This window comes from Salmo salar, chromosome 12 (assembly GCF_965601325.2).
Source record: "Salmo salar chromosome 12, fSalSal1, whole genome shotgun sequence".
Classification (NCBI taxonomy): domain Eukaryota; kingdom Metazoa; phylum Chordata; class Actinopteri; order Salmoniformes; family Salmonidae; genus Salmo; species Salmo salar.
Window position 1 is genome coordinate 58,389,905 of NC_138302.1, and position 22,398 is coordinate 58,412,302.

At 40.5% G+C, this 22,398-nt stretch overlaps 1 protein-coding gene across 4 annotated transcripts in view; it reads left to right on the top strand.

Moving 5' to 3' along the window:
• Positions 1 to 6,548: 6,548 nt before the first annotated feature.
• LOC106565329 (calcium-dependent secretion activator 1) overlaps positions 6,549 to 22,398 on the top strand; it is a 160,940-nt gene continuing 145,090 nt past the window's right edge. For all 4 annotated transcript variants that reach the window (XM_082959162.1, XM_082959163.1, XM_082959164.1 and 1 more), the window contains exon 1: positions 6,549 to 7,153. In XM_082959162.1, coding sequence (XP_082815288.1) covers positions 6,809 to 7,153 — 345 coding nt within the window. In that variant the 5' untranslated portion in view covers positions 6,549 to 6,808. The remainder of the gene's footprint in view (positions 7,154 to 22,398) is intronic.

Here is a 22,398-nt window from a genome sequence, read left to right on the forward strand (position 1 = left end):
TGAAATATGTACTTACATTCTAAAATCTTGCTCTGATTTATCATCCAAAGGGTCCCAGAGATATCATGAAGTATCGTTTTGTTAGATAAAATCATTTTTCATATCCTAAAAATATCCACATAGCATGCACGATCGATTTTGTATTTCCACTCGTTCAATTTGCAAAGAAAGAAATCTGTGAAAATCTCACCCTAAACGTTGTTTCAACGAGTTAAATCATGTTTGTATCTATTCCTGAGAGATCATAGAAGGTAACAAGACTTCACAATTTAATTAGGGGTGTAGTATATCCTATAGGACACCATATTTGGTCAGAGAGCGATGCCTTCATGGCACGCCGATGACGCGGGCGGCCATCACTTGAACAACTGTATCTTTGTCAAATAAGCACCAATCAGGGTCAAACAAAGCTAGCTAGATAGCCAAAGAGCTGGGCTTTACGGGAGTATCAGTAAACTATGTATATGTCGTAAAATCTAGCTTCTAACCTTGTACGACAGCATGCCTTTTCATTTTGGACAAAAATTATAAGGATATTCAGAGTTATGAAGTTATGAAAACTGGTTGTTTTGCAAATGTTGAACTTATAATATGGCTACAAATACTTGGAAAGCTAAATCAAAGTCCAAGTATACAGATTTGATGATATTCTTGCAGAAAAATGGAATATGAATGCGAATGTCTCCTTCACAATTTGCCCAAATGTACCTGGGGACTTCACACAAAAAGTATTGAGTTATCCATCTGAAACTTTGCGCATACACTGCTCCCATCTTGTGGACACTATCAGAATTACAACCAGAGTGATGCTATAATAGTGACCTTTCTCTTGCATTTCAAAGATGGTGGTAAAAAAAAACACTGGTTGTTTTTTTCTTTGTATTTTCTTCTACCAGATCTATTGTGTTATATATATATATTTTTTTATTAATTTCACCTTTATTTAACCAGGTAGGCAAGTTGAGATCAAGTTCTCATTTACAATTGCGACCTGGCCAAGATAAAGCAAACAGTTTGACACATACAACAACAGTTACACATGGAGTAAAACAAACATACAGTCAATAATATAGTAGAAAAATAAGTCTATATACAAAGTGAGCAAATGAGGTGAGATAAGGGAGGTAAAGGCAAAAAGGCCATGGTGGCGAAGTAAATACAATATAGCAAGTAAAACACTGGAATGGTAGATTTGCAGTGGAAGAAAGTGCAAAGTAGAAATATAAATAATGGGGTGCAAAGGAGCAAAATAAATAAATACAGTAGGGGAAGAGGTAGTTGTTTGGGCTAAATTATAGATGGGCTATGTACAGGTGCAGTAATCTGTGAGCTGCTCTGACAGCTGGTGCTTAAAGCTAGTGAGGGAGATAAGTGTTTCCAGTTTCAGAGATTTTTGTAGTTCGTTCCAGTCATTGGCAGCAGAGAACTGGAAGGAGAGGTGACTGAAGGAGGAATTGGCTTTGGGGATGACCAGAGAGATATACCTGCTGGAGCGCGTGCTACAGGTGGGTGCTGCTATGGTGACCAGTGAGCTGAGATAAGGGGGAACTTTACCTAGCAGGGTCTTGTAGATGACCTGGAGCCAGTGGGTTTGGCGACGAGTATGAAGCGAGGGCCAGCCAAAGAGAGTGTAGAGGTCACAGTGGTGGGTAATATATGGGGCTTTGGTGACATATTCTCCTACATTCAATTCACATTTCCACAATCTTCAAAGTGTTTCTTTTCAAATGGTACCAAGAATATGCATATCCTTACTTCGGGGCCTGAGCTAAAGGCAGTTAGATTGGTGTATGTCATAAGGGCGAAAATTGAAAATTAGGGGGCTATGTATGGGCAGCAAACTCTGAATTTTAAACTCACCGTGAAATGCAAAGAGTAAATGGGAGAAAGAGAAAACTAGTGTAAAACAACACCATATTATAATGCATCCCAAATGGTACCCTATTCCCTTATTGTGCACTAAGGGCCCTGGTCAAAAGCATTGCACTAAATAGGGAATAGGGCACCATTTAGGACACAGCTTGAGTGTGAAAACCAAGCAACTTCTAGACAGCGATTTCATCACCTCCAATCACACAGAGCAGATGCAGGTCTAGGTCGAGCTAAAAGAGTAACATATCAAGAGAAACTTAATTGAATATGACAGCAATTGTATAGGTTTTGTTGCTGTGTGTCTTGCATGATAAGTCATAGAATTATAAATGTGGTGTGCCGCTTTGGTATTATTTCAATTAAGGAGTCTAACTTTAATGACCTTGATCCAAATATATTTTTGGTAACACTTTACAGGACATCATAAGAGGGTCATACAGCATGCTCATAACAATTCTTACAATGTATAATAACTGCATTATAATGCATTATACCTATAACATGACATATCATGTAATGTTCATGTTAGCATATTTTTCATACAGAGCTACCAAGGATATCTACAGAATAATGGCACCAAAGCTACTAAGGTTTCCTTTGTTAAGTCAGTATTATACAAGACTGAGTAAAGCCATAATGATGTGTTTATATTAATAGCCTAAATGAAATGAACAATACTAGCAGGCAGGGACAGGAACTGATGCGTTCTTAAATTGTGTTGTAAATAATAAATGACTTAAAAATGGCTTGTTAGTGTTGTTGGGCATGTCTTACCATGTGTCCCAAATGGGACCCTGTTCTCTATATAGTGCACTTCTTTTGACCAGAGCCCAATGGGCCCTGATCGAAAGTAGTGTACCATATAAATAGGCTGCTGTTTGGTATGCATGTCTTAGGCCTACTCATATCTACAGAGATCAGCACTGATTGCTCATTTGAGAGGACCTTTCATCTGCAGGAGCAGTAGGTTATGTTAACCATATGTCATTCCTAACGGTAATTATATTGCCTATCTGTGTTGAGTAATGGTAATATCTCCACCACTGTCACTCACTGCATACACTTCCCTACATATGTATTTGGACAGTGAAGCAAAAATGTTAAATTTGACTCTATACCCTAGCATTTTGGATTTGTATTGGATTGAGTATTTGTAGAGGCCTTGATTATGGAACAGGTTGCAGCTGGTGGGGATCTGCTCTACCTCCAGCAAACTTGTCTCCACTCACACAATCTCACACACACACACACACACACACACACACACACACACAGACACACACACACACACACACACACAGAGAGAGGGGGAGAGGACTGGGGGTGGTGGCAGGTTAGGGAGACGCAGGATGAGAGGTAGAGGGCGTGGCAGGAGCAGATGTAACACTTAGAGTGAATTAATCATTTAATTTAGTAAAACTACAGGGCTGAAAATAAATGACACGCACACACAAAGAGGAATTGACACAAAAATAGTGTAGTGTAGTGTAGTGTGTGTGTGTGTGTGTGTGTGTGTGTGTGTGTGTGTGTGTGTGTGTGTGTGTGTGTGTGTGTGTGTGTGTGTGTGTGTGTGTGTGTGTGTGTGTGTGTGTGTGTGTGTGTGTGTGTGTGGAGACAGGTGTGCTGGAGGTAGAGCAGATCCCCACCAGCTGCAATCTGTTCCATAATCAAGGTCTAGAATTATTCGATCCCTTGATAAAGATTAGCAAACAATAAATTATACAAATACTGAGCTACAGTGACAAGAAAAAGTATGTGAACCCTTTGGAATTAAATCAAATTTGATCTGATCTTCATCTAAGTCACAACAATAGACAAACATAGTGTGCCTAAACTAATAACACACAAATTATTGTATATTCCTGTCTATATTGAATACAACATTTAAACATTCACAGAGTAGGTTGGAAAAAGTGTGTGAACCCCAAGGCTAATGACATCTCCAAAAGCTAATTGGAGTCAGGAGTCAGCTAATCTGGAATCCAATCAATGAGACAAGATTGGAGATGTTGGTTAGAGCTGCCATGCCCTATAAAAACACTCACAAAATTGGAGTTTGCTATTCACAAGAAGCACTGCCTGATGTGAACCATGCCTCAAACAAAAGAGATCTCTGAAGACAAGATTAAGAATTGTTGACTTGCATTAAGCTGGAAAGGGTTACAAAAGTATCTCTAAAAGCCTTGATGTTCATCAGTCCACGGTAAGACAAATTGTCTATAAATGGAGAAAGTTCAGCACTGTTGCTACTCTCCCTAGGAGTGGCCGTCCCACAAAGATGACTGCAAGAGCACAGCTCAGAACGATAAATGAGGTTAAGAAGAATCCTAGAGTGTCAGCTAAAGAATTTCAGAAATCTCTGGAACATGCTAACATCTCTGTTGACGAGTCTACGATACGTAAAACACTAAAAAGAATGGTGTTCGTGGAAGGACACCACAGAAGAAGCTACTGCTGCACGTCTGAAGTTAGCAGAAATGCACCTGGATGTTCCACAGCGCTACTGGCAAAATATTCTGTGGACAGATGAAACTACAGTTGAGTTGTTTAGATGGAAGGAACACACAACACTATGTCTGGAGAAAAAGTCACAGCACAGCACACCAACATCAAAACCTCAACCCAACTGTAAAGTATGGTGGAGGGAGCATCATGGTTTGGGCTGCTTTGCTGCCTCAGGGCCTGGACAGCTTGCTATCATCGAAGGAAAGATGAATTCCCAAGTTTATTAAGACATTTTGCAGGAGAATGTCAGCCTATCTGTCTGGCAATTGAAACTCAACAGAGGTTGAGTGATGCAACAGGACAACGACCCAAAACACAGAAGTAAATCAACAACAGAATGGCTTCAACAGAAGAAAATACACCTTCTGGAGTGTCCCAGTCAGTACTGACCTCAACCCGATTTTAGATGCTGTGGCATGACCTCAAGAGAGCGGTTCACACTAGATATCCCAAGAATATAGCAGGTCTGATCCGCAACTACAGAAAATGTTTGGTTGAGGTTATTGCTGCCAAAGGAGGGTCAACCAGTTATTAAATCCAAGAGATAACATCCTTTTTCCACCCAGCATTGTGAATGTTTACACGGTGTGTTCAATAAAGACATGAAAACGTATAATTGTTTGTTATTAGTTTAAGTCTGTTTGTCTATTGTTGTAACCTAGATGAAGCTCAGATCAAATTTTATGACCAATTTATGCAGAAATCCAGGTATTTCCAAAGGGTTCACACTTTTTGTTGCCATTGTATGCACATTTTCTTAAATAAAATGTAGTTTATTTTAAACTAATACAACAGCTTAGATTTAGTTTAACAAGTAATAAAAAAGAGGTCAAAATGATTGGATCGCTTCTTTTAACACTCCAACAACTTCACCTTGCAAGGATAATGACATGGAGCATTTAAAAATAAAATGTTTTCTGAGATTGGAGAACACATTGGGATCCGCAGATCCTTCATATCTTTCATCTGTGCTTAAGGACTGCCCTCTTCAATTTAAACTACAGGTTTTCAATTTGGTTGAAGTCCAGAGACTGAGATGGCCATTGCAACATTTTGAATTTGTGCTTAATTAACCATTTCTTTGTGGATTTTGTTGTGTGCTTGGGGTTATTGTCTTACTGGAAGATACACTTGCAGCCACGTTTTACAATCCTGGCAGATGTAACTAGGTATTTGGCTAAAATGTTGTGGAACTAGTCATCTCTTCCTTCAGGCTTCTTCTTCTTTGGACTTCATATGGCGGTTGGTAACCAACTTTAAGGTGCATTACCACCACCAGCTGGACTGAAGCTGGGACCTCAGTTCATCTTTCAATGAACTGTGCTCCTAAAAACCAATGAGGAGTTGGGCTAGGCGGGACTTGCAGCGTGCCCAGCGTCACAAGTGGAACCAAGTTCTATTTTAGCGTCTGGCTATGCAGATGCTCGTTGACACGTGCCAGCAGTGCGGATGCAATGATTGAATTACATGTATGTGTACATATATTTTGCAATTCTCGTGCACGTGAGGCGAGCGGTGTGGTCAGCATGTTAGCTTCACTGTACAAACAAATACATATAGGGGAGTGTATTTACATGTACCTTAGACCCCAACTGAATTGAAAATTCACATAAATTAATTTGAAATGGAGATGTGAAACAATTTAGGCCTCCTGTGAGTGGCACAGTGGACACAGTACACTGTAACAAAACATCAACAAATACAGTGGTCAATAATCGACATTCGTTCAAAGTCAACGGGTGTAACCCTTGCTTTACCCAGGCTGTATCACAACCGGTCGTGATTGGGAGTCCCATAGGGCGGCGCACAATTGGCCCAGCGTCGTCTGGGTTTGGCCGGGGTAGGCGTCATTGTAAATAAGAATTTGTTCTTAACTGACTTGCCTATTTAAATAAAACATTAAATAAAAAATAAACATATACAATTACTCTACCGAGCGAAGGCAGACGCCAGCGAACAGATTCAGCACCATGGCCAGTTCCTCTTCTCGCGCCTGCGCCTGTTCTAGAGCTCTGCTGACAGGAAGAGGCCATCGCTCGCGCTTTTCATTGAAGGAGCTGCTTTCACTCATAGGCCGGCCGCCCCCCCCCCCCCCCCCTCCCCCCCCCCGCACATCCGCTGCTTTCACTCATAGGAGCCCCCCTCCCTCCCTCCTTCTCGCACATCCGCGTCTGTGGTGCAGGCGGAGATTGATGTGCTGTGTCTGTGCGCGTGCAGCATCTCAGCTCTCTCTCCATGCATAAGTTGTATTTTCTGGCATCCTTCAGAAAAGGCTCAACAGATTCAGTTTTCTTTCGATTAGAGGATTATATTCAATTCTAAAGCAGATACAGGTTTAAATTCAGTTTAGGTTAGAATCCGAATTCTTATCAAATTCACACATTTTGAGAATAGGAGTTCTGCAAGGCTACATCCTCTGTAAGGCAGCAAAATGTTGGATCCGTCATCCAGCGAGGAGGAATCGGATGGTGGGATGGTGGAGGAGGAACACCATCACAAGGAGGCATCGGCACCCCAGAGCGGAGCCCGCATCTCTCCAAGTCGGACCAGCGAGAGCTCCGGCGGGCTTGCGCCCAGCAGCAGCCGCAGTAGCGCTCGCCCGACCAGCCCGAGCCCTTCAGCTGCCAGCGAGCAGGAGAAGGTGGAGGAGGCGAATTTGCAGAAGGAAGAAGAGGAGCGCAAAAAGAAGTTGCAACTATATGTCTTTGTGATGCGGTGCATTGCATACCCTTTCAATGCAAAACAGCCCACCGATATGGCGAGACGGCAACAGAAGGTAAGCCACCCACCGTGGAAGGGACGTAAATCATCACGTGTAAACGAATAGCCTACTTTTCACATCAATGATTAGCTAGATGCTCTCTTACAGGACCTACAAAAAAGGCCGGATAAAGGCTACATCAATAATAAGCCTATACTATCCCACAAACTCACACTAAATAGCCTACCATCATATCACAGCAATAGCTATACATAGCAAACACCGACCTTCTCCTTCATACACTGTTTACATGAATGTAGAATGTGGCTGAATTCAGCCATGCATAGGCTAATGACAGCTATGATGTGGGTTCGTATTGAACCATCATAGCACTGCAGAGCCATGCAGATGGCTGTTAGATAAAACATTCGTTTCTACATACACAGTCATCAACTGCAGGGCCTTGCACATCATCCAAACCATGCACCGAGCACCGTGTCATTTATACACTTCTATTGCGGAGGGGAATATTTTGAATATAACCGAAATAAATAAGTGTCACTGCAGTTCTAGGCATCACCATAGTCACGTGACTAGTTTTCATTCGAGGTCTTGAGCTGTGTGCTACTCCGGTTGTTGGATGAAATTGTAGCCTTTTTGCGCCATCACTTGCCCAGTTCATTCATTTTCCCAAGGTGACTTATAGTAGCCTAAGCCCTAAAGGTCCGGACAACATTGAAAACATTCGGAAGGCCTGCATATTTTCTGTTCAGCAGAGATAACACAGGCAGCCTATAGCATAGGGCTAATACATTTTTCTTCATAGAAATTTAATTATTTAATCCGTTTCTGTTAATATTTGATTTGGTCACGTGTCCACAATACGTGACCTATCTACTGTTTAGATAGGGCCATTTATGGTTTATTTCTCGCCGTTTGGTGAATACATTCAGCCTTAAATATATACCCCATATTTATTTAAAAAAAAGTATAAACTGTTCCTATACCTTCTAAAAGGGTTACTGTGAATTTGACAGTAGTTTACAGGCAGCTCGGTGGCAAGTACAATTCTGTATTTCATATTACAGTACACCTAATATACTATATATACGGCAAGTAATGACACACAGTACAGTAATGTAAAATTGACTGCACTATACTGTAAAAAAAACCATCAATGCTACTGTAATCGAAATGAATGAATGAATCATTGCATGATTGAATGAAATTCATTGAGGGGAGGGGTTTGTATTTCACAGCATTTTACTGTAATTATAAGGTTGGCTGCTAGGTGAAATGGTACATATTACAGTATATTAATACACATTTATTATTTTATGTCACTTGCACTTCTAGAAGTTGTAATAAAGGCTTCTAAACTGGAAGCAACTACTGGGCATAACAGACCAAAAGGATATGGCAAAAATGTTTAAGGCTTGCTGCCTCTCCAATCGGTACCCTGTACAAGTTGATGGGGACACTATCACGACATATGAGTTAAATTGGTACAGCATTCTTACTCACGGTGCAACAAATATAGCCTCTCATAAGACGCACCTCAAAATATGTTAATGAGACAGAAACGGCAATACCCTGCAACCACTAGTGGTCAAAGTTATTTTTGTTGCTTTTTGTGGTGTGGAATTACAGTACCATTTGAAATGCAGCAATTATTTGCACCACACACAACATTTTCCCACAATGCACCATAATTTATAGCATGCTGCTGTAAAACATTTCAGAGTATTTTACTGTTGATAATACCCCAAATTACTGTATCATTTATTGTTTTCTGTTACGGTGTAAGCTACCGTGTAGGCTAGATATGGCAGATTTTGGGAACATATTGTACTGGTGTCTGTCGGTGGACACTTATCAACGGTCATGAGATGCTGCCCAACCGACGCAACATGTCCACAAGAAAACAGGAAAAATATAGAATGGTTAACGGAATAACGATTTCTTCAATATTACAGTGCATTCGAAAAGTATTCAAACCCCATGACTTTTTATACATTTTGTTACGTTAAAGCCTTATTCTAAAATTGATTCAATCGTTTTTCCCCCCTCACCAATCTACATCAACCCCATAATGACCAAGCAAAAACAGTTTTTTCGAAATGTTTGCAAATTTCTTTTTTTTTTTTTAATCTGAAATATCACATTTACATAAGTATTCAGACCCTTTACTCAGTAATTTGTTGAAGCACCTTTGGCAGCGATTACAGTCTCCAGTCTTCTTGGGTATGACGCTACAAGCTTGGCACACATGTATTTCGGGAGTTTCTCCCATTTCTTTCTGCAGATCCACTTATGCTCTGTCAGGTTGGATTGGGAGCGTTGCTGCACAGCTATTTTCAGGTCCCTCCAGAGATAATCGATAGAGTTCAAGTCTGGGCTTTGGCTGGGCCTCTCAAGGACATTCAGAGACTTGTCCTGAAGCCACTCCTGTGTTGTCTTGGCTGTGTGCTTAGAGTCATTGTCCTGTTGGAAGGTGAACCATCGCACCAGTCTGAGATCCTGAGTGCTCTGGAGCAAGTTTTCATCAAGGATCTCACTGTACTTTGCTCTGTTCATCTTTCCCTCAAACTTGACTAGTTTCCCATTCCCTGCTGCTGAAAAACATCCTCACAGCATGATTCTGCCACCACTATGATACACCATAGGGATGGTGCAAGGTTTCCTCCAGACCTGACGCTTGGCATTCAGGCCAAAGAGTTCAATCTTGGTTTCATCAGACCAGAGAATCTTGTTTCTCATGTTCTGAGAGTCCTTTAGGTGCCCTTTGGCAAACTCCAAGTGTGCCTTCATGTGCTTTTTCTGAAGAGTGGCTTCCATTTACACTCTACCATAAAGGTCTGATTGGTGGAGTGATGCAGAGATGGTTGTCCTTTTGGAAGGTTCTCCCATCTCCACAGAGGAACTCTGGAGCTCTGTCAGAGTGACCATCGGGTTCTTGGTCTAGGAAGAGTCTTGGTGGTTCCAAACTTCTTTAATTTAAGAATGATGGAAGCCACTGTGTTATTGGGGACCTTCAATGCTTCCCCAGATCTGTGCCTCGACAAAATCCTGTCTTGGAGCTCTACGGATAATTCCTTCGAGCTCATGGCTTGGTTTTTGCTTTGACATGCACTGTCAACTGTGGGACCTTATATAGACAGGTGTGTGCCTTTCCAAGTCATGTCCAATCAATTGAATTTACCACAGGTGGACTCCAATCAAGTTGTAGAAACATCTCAAGGATGATTAATGGAAACAGGATGCACATGAGCTCAATTTTGAGTCTCACAGCAAAGGGTCTGAATAATTATGTAAATAAGGTATTTCTGTTTTTAATGTTTTATAAATTTGCAAACATTTCTAAACATCTGTTTTCACTTTGTCATTATGGGCTATTGTGTGTAGATTGATGAGGATACTTTAAAAAAATCTATTTTAGAATAAGGCTGTAACATAACAAAATGTGGAAAAAGTCAAGCGGTCTGAATACTTTCTGAATGCACTGTACATCGCTACATGTAATAATTCCCATTGTAATTAAGATTTTGATGCATTTTGTGGATGAGTGGGTATCTATCAATGGTTCCTATGATCAAAAGCAAAGGTATTGACCCATGGTGATTAGCTAAAATCATATCAGTTTTCATAATGGCGTCCTTTTGTAAGCACTAACGGAGGCTAACTCCACCATGGCTACTAGGCCAAAGCCTGTGGGGAATTTCATAGTTTTCTTGTAGGGTTTTTGGATAAGCGTTGAAAATAAGGTTTGTGGTAAACACAGGTTTAGGAGATCTTAGGGTAACTTTGGGTAACTAGCCCCCTGGGGTAACTGCAATACAAGTCAATGGTACCTAAATGACGCTTTTCCAAATAATGCCCCAAATCCAAAATATAATTATTGCAATTAGCCTGTGGTATTATCATTATATTATCTTATTACCTCTACCGACCTAGTGCACAAACCCACACCAATAGAACTCGCCAGCTTGTAGTCCTGAAAAACAGAAATGAGTTAGGGTTTTCTACCTCTGGTTCGTTAGCCATTCCAGTTTGGGAAATTAATGGGGAAAGAATGGGGTTTTGGGATATACGCCAAAAATAAGACCTGAGGTTAATACAGGCTTAGGATATCTTTTACGTTTTTTTTTCTATGAGATAATATCAGTCAGTTAACATCACCTTTATGAATTATGAAGCCTTTATATGCTTTATGTACTTGTTTTGATTACATAAATGCTTCAAAATATTCACCAAAAGTGAGGTTAGCTGATTAAGATTATCTCACGAAACGTATAGGGTAACTTGGGGTAACCAGCACCCCTTAAGAACAATGTCCAATTGCTAACACAAAAAAACTAGTTTGGTAAAAATGTGGTATACGGATGATGGTCGTGCTTAGGCAAACAAACTACAATTCAGGCTGTAACACAACAAAATGTGGAATAAGTCAAGGAGTATTAATCATTTCTGAACGCACTGTAGGTCTATGTTTCTTATTTTGCCTCAATGTTGCAACAACCCCACTCTATAGCATTTGTGAAATATTGCATTTTCTCCTGTCTTACATTCATTTCACTAGGCTATATTCATCATTTTCCAAAAAGAATATCTACATACCGTACTTCCTGTCATGTCAGAGACATTGCACCACAAGAGGAAAATGTCAATCTTGTTCAGGTCTCATAAATATCTGTCTGTTCTTCAATGAGGCACAGCACACATTCACAATGAGGCACAGCACACATTCACAATGAGGCACAGCACACATTCACAATGAGGCACAGCACACATTCACAATGAGGTACAGCACACATTCACAATGAGGCACAGCACACATTCACAATGAGGCACAGCACACATTCACAATGAGGCACAGCACACATTCAGGCTACGTCCCAAATGGCACCCTATTCCGTACGCCACTACTTTTGACCAGAGCCCTATGGGGCCTGGTGACAAGTAGTGCACTATGAAGGGAATAGGATGCCATTTGGGACGAAGCCTCAGTTAATTCCTGTTCACTCAATGCAGACAAAAGCTTCTTCATATCTGTGATGACTCATGGGAGTAAGTCAGCACAGCACTGCATTGTACGCAATGATGGGATAAAGTGCATTTAGCATATTTACATATTATTATCTCCTATTAGAGGAGGCTGGTAAACAGGTTGACGTTTATTGGGATGATTCTTGTCCTGGAGGCAGAGCTGAGCAATTTCCACTAGATGGGCCAGCTGCAAAGTCAAAATTGGCAGTATATTGTAAAAATGAATGAAAACAAAAATTAGCTTTTTGCTCTGTCTTAATTTAATGTTAGGGTTATAGGCAGATTGTTAGCAGTGTGGTTAAGGTTAGGGTTAAAATCTGATTTTATGAATTTGTGGCTGTGACAGCTAGTGACTACCCTTCAGAGCTGCTCCCAGTACATGAGACAACCCACTAAATACCAACATGTGGCTGGTGAGGGGTGGACGGCTTATAATAATTGCCGGAATGGAGTCAATGGAATTGAATCACGTCAAACACATGGAAATGTGCTTGCTGTGTTTGATACCATTCCATGAATTCCAATCCATTACTATGAGCCCGTCCCCCAATTCAAAGAGCCACCAGCCACCACTGTCTCCTACTAACCCATCACTACTAGCAACAATGGTGTATATGAATGTATAAACTGTATCTATAGGTATGTCAATCCTATTGAATGTATGTATAGATTAAATGGAGTGTATTATACATAGATTGAATGGAAGCCACATACAGTTATTTGGTATCCTTTACTAGAGATGCTGCCTTTGATAATGGAATGCAAGCAATTCTGAGGCCTGTTGACATGACTAGTTTCCAGCTCAATAGAATACTGTACATTCCCTGTATGCACGAAATGCATTCAGTTGTATATTTTCTACGGGGTCATGAATTGTATACACAAGCAGTGCTTGACTTGGACTGAAATAGGTGCTGGTACTCATTTTAGGTTCCAATACGGTTTACATTTAGGTGCAGGAGCTTCACGATACTTTTTATCTTATATTCTATAAGAGGAAAAGGAGCTCAAGCAGCAGAACATTTGAGGTACCGGTACTCTGCTCCGGTGAGCTCCTGCCAAAGTCGAGCACTGTAGCCAACCATGTCTCTATGATGATATAGAGTAACCAAATCCACTGGACACTGAGCAGAGGGGTTGCGATTGAAATAAAGGTTGAAGTCAGATAGTACTGTAAGTCATTAATGCTAAGTCTCAACTTCTAGATAGGGAACTGATAAGCCAGACAGACACATTTACCAGCTATTACCATATTGCCTACTTACTCTTTGAGCCCCACAGGGGAACCACACAGTGGAACCATGGCTGCATTACAAAATGGCACCGTGCTCCCTATATAGTCCACTACTTTTGACCAGAGCCCTATGGACCCTAGTGCACTATATAGGGATAGGGAATAGACTTCTATTTGGCACGCAGCCTCTGACTCAGTCTACTCAGCACCATGAGTCATAAATGTCACTACCAACTGAGACCATTAGGTAAAAGATGAAATCATTCCTCTGAACTTCACTGATCTATTCTTGTGAGTGAGTTTGGCGTCAGACTTAATAAAATATAGTATTTTCTATGGCTCCAGATTGAAACCTCACTGAAAGCTCACTGATATAAAGGAATTTGAGACAAGAAATACAGTTTATGAGTATTTGTGATTTTCTACAACATGCATTTCTGTAGTAGTAAAGGAGTAATTCTCCAGTACCCCTTGTTTCATATATTTCCTTTTAAAGAAGGAAAAACATTGATCACTGAACAAAGACATATAAAGCTATAATGTTATTTTTTAAAATTGTTATTGTATTCATAATTGTAGTCGTTATCCATTTACACAGGATTAATTCCTCAAAAAAACAAACTGTTGTGTAGTCATTACCCTTTCTCATGAATCCAGACTTACATTTATAATTGTCGTTACATATAATTTCCCTTTGGAAGCCCATTGATAATCAAACCAATGGCTCACCACTTTTCATATTTGCCCGATGGTGGATACAAAAAATAATATACAGCCTATGGCTATTTCCTATAGTTCCACATTAGTCACAGGAATAGGATGAAAGCATTTGGGTAATGAAAGGACTTTGAAAGTCCCCCTGTGTAGCTGCATGGCGGACGAGAGGAGCAGCTAGGCTGCAGCATCATAATCCGTTATTAGGACTTGTGGCTGGCACACTAACAGAACTGTTCACTGGGGCTATCAGTGTGAAAGAGGCCTGGTTACAGACAGACAGACAGACAGACAGACAGACAGAGGAGGCAGCAAAGGCAGATGCAAATGAGCCGGGCTGTTGCTTCTTCAAGTGCAGCGCAGTGACCCTGTGAAAGACACAACATAATGGGGCAATTACTGACTGTCGCTTCCTTTTGAGGCCCGTGAAAGATAATTTATTCAGCCTGAAAGCTCTTATTCTTTCTCTCAGCGAAAGGGAAAGGTGGCATACTGTAAACAGTGCTGCTTTGCTGTCAATGGGTGTTTTGTTATAAACCAAACATGTTTGAGTCAGTGTGTATGCATATACATATAGTATAGACGTATGTGCATTATTCATACGTTACATTATTTCAATGCAGACGTGGGTAGTAACACGCTACAAGTAACACGTTACAAGTACTCAAGTCATTGTTTTTAGTAACTACTCATTTTCTGGTAACTCTGTCGGCTGTACTTGTACTCTATCTAGGGGCACAACTTTGGTTTTAGAAGTAGGGGGAAACAATAATATATATATATATATATATATATATATATATATATATATATATCCACAGTACCAGTCGAAAGTTTGCGCACACCCACTTATTTCAGGATTTTTCTTTATTTTTACTATTTTCTATATTGTAGAATAATAGTGAAGGTGTTAAAACTATGAAATAACACATATGGAATCATGTAGTAAGCAAAAAAGTGTTAAACAAATCAAAATATAATTTATATTTGAGATTCTTCAAAGTAGCCACGATTAGCCTTGATGACAGCTTTGAACACTCTTGTCATTCTCTCAAACAGCTTCATGTGGTGGTCACCTGGAATGCGTTTCATTTAACAGGTGTGCCTTGTTAAAAGTTAATTTGTGGAATTTCTTTCCTTCTTAATGTGTTTGAGGCAATCAATTGTGTTGTGACAAGGTAGGGTTGGTATACAGAAGTTAGCCCTATTTGGTAAAAGACCAAGTCCATATTATGGCAAAATAGCTCAAATAATTGACGCAGGGCCAATTGTGCACCGCCCTATGGGACTCCCAATCATGGCCAGTTGTAATACAGCCTGGAATCGAACCAGGGTCTGTAGTGACACCTCTAGCATTGAGATGCAGTGCCTTACACCGCTGCACCACTCAGGAACAAAGAGAAACGACAGCCCATCATTACTTTAAGACATGAAGGTCAGTCAATCCGGAAAATTTCAAGAACTTTGAAAGTTTCTTCAAGTGCAGTCGCAAAAAAACATCAAGAGCTATGAAACTGGCTCTCATGAGAACTGCCACAGGAAAGGAATCCTCTGCTGCAGGGGATAAGTTCATTAGACTTACCTGCCTCAGAAATTGCAGCCTAAATAAATGTTTCACAGAGTTCAAGTTACAGACACATCTCAACATCAACTGTTCAGAAGAGACTGCGTGAATCAGGCTTCATGGTCAAATTGCTGCAAAGAAACCACTACTAAAGGACACCAATAAGAATAAGAGACTTAAAGTCCAAGAAAGACGAGCAATGGACATTAGACCGGTGGAAATGCTCTGATGAGTCCAAATGTTGAGGCTTTTGGCCTACCAAACTGCTCGGAGGCAAGTCTGAAGTCTTAGTTAAATCTTTGCGATGCACAATTCAGTCATATGCTATTTGAATTACATTTTGTAAGGCTTTCCCAAAAAACCTTCCCAATTAAATGTTGACTGCAAAGTAGACCTACCTGGCAGAATGATATCCTGATGACTTGTACTGTATCAATTGGATCAGCATTTGTTTTGCAAACTCTGCCATCATATGTACATTGCTGTGCATTGTAGCCTACAGTAGGCTACAGAAACACTGCTAGCCAAACACAATGTCTCTTGCTAGGTGCACAATTGAATTAAAGGGCAGCTACACACGAATGCCATGTTATTTCATGTTTTTCTGTCAAAATAGCCTATTCTGTGAGTTTGTCTCTGAATTACACAGTCTGTCAACAAGTGGTGTTGGTTGTGGTGCTGGCAGGTTTAATTAATAAATGACCATAAGGTATAAAAAATTAGCAAGCACAAGTTCTAACTAGTACTCAAGTTGTTTTCTGACCAGACACTTCTTTATTTTTACTTCAATAGTTTCTTAAATTACATTCTAAGTATCAGTACTTTTACTTAAAGTGGAACTGACAGCGTTTTAACTACTTTGCAGATATGAAACAGACAATCATATCAGTCAAAAATATCAAATACACAGTTAACGCTACAAAACCAACTGTATAAGAGGTTAAAAAAAAAGGTTATATTTGACTCAACATTCCATGACGTACACTAAAGCATTGTTGGCAGAATAGATTGATGAAGTTCAATGCATGATAATTAATCAATACATTTCTTGGTAGTTCAAAAAATGTTGCTATCAGGTTGTAAATCAAAGCTGTCCTGGTACATTGTTTGCTGCCTCCATTCGGGATGCACTGTTTCAGTTTCAATGACTCAATATTTTGGACAAAAACTTATGACTATAACTAAGGCTGGGAATGTTAATATAATCAAACTAGCAAGGGCAATGATCACAAATCAGTCATAACGTGGCTAATATTCTAGCATAGCTATTTATGTAGCAAGCTAAAACACAGAGCCTAACGTTATCTCGATAGCTCGCTAGCTTTTAGCAGGACGTCATGTCATTGGAGGAGTGGGTGAGTGACTGACTTTTTCCCCTCATATCGTTTTTTTGGTGGCTACACAGCTAGAGATGCACGTGTCATTTGCTTAGCTAGCAAGAAATGCGAATCGCTTCGCTAACTATGTTGAACGACTGTTATTCAGTTAGCATATCTCTTGCGTTTGCAAATTCACTCTGTCTAGCTATATACTCCGATTTCAGAGCACTCGTCTGAGTGTGCCAGAGCGCAGAATAACTGATGAATTTACGAATGCGCAAGACCCACTGAATATGACCAGTGTCAGTAAACGTAGGCAAAAAAAGGTAGTTAGTCACGAACACTCTATATAACATGTAAACAGCCTAACCAGCTCTGCTAGGGCGAGTAAAATAGTCAGTGAGGTGTTCTCTCATTTGTGTCTGGAAGTAACTAGCTAGCAAGCTAGCTAACTTTAGCCAGTTAGCTTGGGTGCTTGGTTGGGACAAAGCATGCATTAGCAGGCAAGCTGCAAAAGTACGAGCAGGCTGTTCCCCATCGTTAATCAGTGCGATTTTGACAGCCAACTAGCTGAAAAAGTTTGAGAGGGTTTATCTAATGTTCCTTCGTTAGATTTTAGCTAATCTTGCTCTGGTTAGCATTAGTTGTTGATCTTGTTGTTGTTGATGTGTATTTATGATGTGCATATAGGGAAAGTTAGCCTACCATTTTTTGATTGTTTGAGATAAGACTGTAAAGTTCCCAAATGTAAGAGGGCTCCTGTGGTATTAACATATTTGCAGAAATCCATTCTAGTGTATTTTGCCGAATGCTTTCTAATTATCTAAAGTCACGCTGTTGCAACTGCCTGTAAACACCAAGTCCAGTTCAAAGTGAATGATGGCAGGCCCTTGTGGCAAACAGCTTGTTTGCATATAGGGCTACTGTGATTGGCTATGGCGCACCGGTCTGTGTAGACTACGGTTGTGGAGGAGACAGATGTTTTTATTTGCTTTTATTTACTGCAGTACTTGTCGCACGACCGCTTTCCCACTCCATATTGATATAGAATTTTCACAAATGCCTTAGTATACGGAATTCACAAACATTCTAAGAATTTATGAAAATGTGAAAATGACCATATCTAAGTGCTCGCTTGTCAGAAAATGTAAAAAAAAAAAAGTGTCATTCTTCCTGGGGGTGTATATGAACAGATTTTAATAAAATTCATGATCCTAAAATGCTGTCAGTTCCACTTTAAGTACATATTTTCAGTACTTTACCCACCTGTTGTGACAATGCCTCTGTGGCTGGACTTTCTACTAGAGTTTGTTTAGGTATTAAGGATGTCAGTGGATTACTCACACCAAATTCTTCCTTAGTATGTGTAGGGGGAAGGGGGGTGCAATGCTCAGTGCAGGGTCCCTCCCTTCATCCATCCATCTGAGAAACACCAATTCCCTGCAGTTGAGACTTTACTCAAACCGCCATCAACCCATCTGCTTTTGAGTCGCTGACTCTCCACAGTAGACTGTCATGAGATGAGCTAACCCCCAAATTCCTGGGTCCAGTGCCCCACCGCTGCTCCTCTGCTACTCCTCTGCTGCCTGGGAACAGGGAACAACAGCAGGGGAGCTATGCAGCGCAAGCCTGATGATTTCATTGTGAACCAGATTGGGATGCAAATCAGTGGCGCATTGAGAGATTGATTAAATTAGCATTCTTGGAATATAGTAAAGCCTCTATTCACTTTGCTCATCCGATCCTCCACATGCCGATTGGTCCTCACGGGTCTTTTAATGATGCTGGTGAAGATGAAGATGTGCCAAATATCTTTTTCTGGAAATAGTATGGAAATTAGCATGGCTTGTGTTTGTGTGTGTTTTCTTTTGACCTTGGAAGTTATTGTGGGACAGAATGTGCATGTCTATATATACAAAAGGGTCCAAAATTATTGACATCCTTGATAAAGATGAGCAAAAATTACTGTATAAAATAAATAATTCAAATACTGAGCTACATGTAACTGCCAAAATAAAGGAAACACCAACATAAAGTGTCTTAATAAGGCGTTGGGCCACCACGAGCCAGAACAGCTTCAATGCACCTTGGCATTGATTCTACAAGTGTCTGGAACTCTATTGGAAAGATAAGACACCATTCTTCCATGAAAAATTCCATAATTTGGTGTTTTGTTGATGGTGGTGGAGAACGCTGTCTCAGGCACCCGCTCCAGAATCTCTCATAAGTTTTCGATTGGGTTGAGATCTGGTGACTGAGACGGCAATAGGCATATGGTTTACAAAAACCTGTCTGCCTCTGCTAGGAGGCTGACACTTGGCCGCAAATGGATCTTCCAGCAAGACAATAACCACAAGCACACATCCAAATCCACAAAGCAATGACTAATTGGCCAGAAAATCCCAAAAAATTCAATGGCCATCTCAGTCTTCGGACTTGAAACCCATTGAAAACCTGTGGTTTCAATTGAAGAGGGCAGTCCATAAGCGCAGATAAAGGACATCAAGGATCTGGAGAGATTCTGTATGGATGAATGGTCTAAGATCCCTCCCACTGTGTTCTTCAATATCATAAAACATTTTGTTAAATATTGTTGAACAAAATCTCTATCTCTGAGGAATTGTGTTGGTATAAAATAATACAATCTCCCCCCCAAAAATGTGCATACGATAAAGCTCAGTATTTGAATAATATATTAATGTAGCCTAGTAGGTTAGAGGGTTGGGCCAGTAACCGAAAGGTTGCTAGATCGAATCCCTGAGCTGACAAGGTAAAAATCTGTCGTTCTGCCCCTGAACAAGGCAGTTAACCCACTGTTCCTAGGCCGTAATTGTAAATAAGAATTTGTTCTTAATTGACTTGCCTAGTTAAATAAAAAATGTTGCTCATCTTTATCAAGGGTGTCAAGAATTTCGGACCCCGCTGTTTGTCTAAGTGTTTGAAGTGAAGATGAGATGGAAAGAAGCTGAATAAAGACTGCTCTCTAATTGTCATTTCTAATACTACCAGTGACGTGGTGCATTATATCGGACACAGATCAAGAGAGTGGGCTACAAAGATCATACGGATTGACGGAAAAAGGGAGGGTAATGGTCAGACTCTGTTCAATGGAATGAGGGCTGGCTGCCGTTTGATCGATCAACGCGGACAGAGACGGAAGAGAGACCACTAATTGGCAAGAAATCTCAAAGAAAGAGAAGGGAAAGAGATGTAGCGAAGAAACTGTTTCAAGTGGGTCAAAAGAGTGTAGGGAATAGGGTGCCATTTGGGACACAGGTGTTCAGTGAGGAGAGACTCTGATGGAAGGTTAGGATTTGGAGCATTAATGCTGTATTAATATAACAAGTTAAGTGAAGTGGATCGGCCCAGCTCATTAGCCACATGAAAGCCAGGGTCAGATCTGGGCGATATATACAAGTAGGGATAATGAAGGGAATAGATGGCGGTCGGTAGAGCAGTATGGTTTAAAATAGCCATGCAGGGCTGCATTTTATTCCAATAACATGTTCCCTCCCTCCATCTCCCCTCAATCACTCCCATAATGTGAGCTTGTACACTGTCCCTCATGGATTTAAAGTAATTTCCACTTATTCGTAAATGTAAATATTGTATTTTTTGCCACTTATGTTTTAACTTGTTTGTTTTACTGCTTATTTATCAATTCAATATCCATGTATTTCAGTGTATATGACTGACATGTGGATACTATTAAACTGGGACTGGTTACAGGAATATGGTGGAAAAGCTCTCCAACCATCCTTGCACCAATGTAATGCTTTTAAATGCATGAGGGTGAGTGAATGAGTGCACACTTCTGGAGAAAGGTAGATAATCAGAACACAGCCAGTGTCTGGAACAGTATTAGCCTCCACCTAAAGATTAATCTGTTACTAGTGCTGTTACTAGTTACTAGTGCTGTTACTAGTGCTGTTACTGTTACTAGTTACTAGTGCTGAGCGATTAGTGTTTTTTTTTAAATTTTATAATCAAAGATTTCCATTTTGGTTTCGATCATGTTTTAAAACATTAAATGCATTATGAAATAATGACATTAAAATGATATTAGAGCTTCCCTCAGCCACCACCTGCCTTTTCCCTGATGCTGACAGTGGGTTGAACGCTTTAACAACACAGAATAAATCAATTAATAAGAGCCCCATATGATGGTAGAGAATGCCTAGTACTGTGTATCACTTATTAACCATCATTTATTAACATTACTTCACTGTAATAAAATGTTTCAGTTGTGTATATTCCTTCATTTTTATTTGATGACTTTATTATTTTTCTTTCCTTAGTCATTAGCTATTCTTCTTAGGCAGTAGCAGCCAGCCAGACAACCATTTAATGAAGGGGGATTCAACCGGGGCTCCGCGGCCCCCTAGGAGGCATTGAAGTTACTGCAGGAGGTTTTAGGAATTGTTTAATTTATATTTTTGTTCAGTGTGTGTGTGTGGTGTGTGTGTATATATGTATGTATGTATGTGTGTGTGTGTGTGTGTGTGTGTGTGTGTGTGTGTGTGTGTGTGTGTGTGTGTATATATATATATATATATATATATATATATATATATATATATATACACACATACATACATATATACACACACACACACACACTGAACAAAAATATAAATAAAACAATTCCTAAAATTTTACTGAGCTAATCAATTGAAATAAATTAATTAGGCCCTAATCTATGGATTTCAGATGACTGGGACATTCAGGGATTTGTTTCCGAAGCCACTCCTGCGTTGTCTTGGCTGTGCGCTTAGGGTTGTTGTCCTGTTGGAAGTCAAACCTTTGCCCCAGTCTGAGGTCCTGAGCGCTCTGGAGCAGATTTTCATCAAGGATCTCTCTGTACTCCGCTCATCTTTGCCTCGATTATGACTAGTCTCCAAGTCCCTGCCGCTGAAAAACATCCCCACAGCATAATGCGGCCACCACCATGCTTTACCGTGAGGGATGGTGCCAGGTTTCCTCCAGACGTGACGCTTGGCATTCAGGCCAAATAGTTCAATCTTGGGTTCATCAGACCAGAGAATCTTGTTTCTCATGGTCTGTCTTTAGGTGCCTTTTGGAAAACACCAAGCGGGCTGTCATGTGCCTTTTACTGAGGAGTGGCTTCCGTCTGGCCACTCTACCATAAAGGCCTGATTGGTGGAGTGCTGCAGAGATGGTTGTCCTTCTGGAAGGTTTCCCCATCTCCACAGAGGAACTCTAGAGCTCTGTCATAGTGACCAACCGCTTCTTGGTCACATCCCTGACCAAGGCCCTTCTCCCCCGATTGCTCATTTTAGCCAGGCGGCCAGCTCTAGGAAGAGTCTTGGTGGTTCCAAACTTCTTCCATTTAAGAATGATGGAGGCCACTGTGTTCTTAGGGACCTTCAATGCTGCAGAAATGTTTTGGTACCCTGCCGCAGATCTGTGCCTCAACACAATC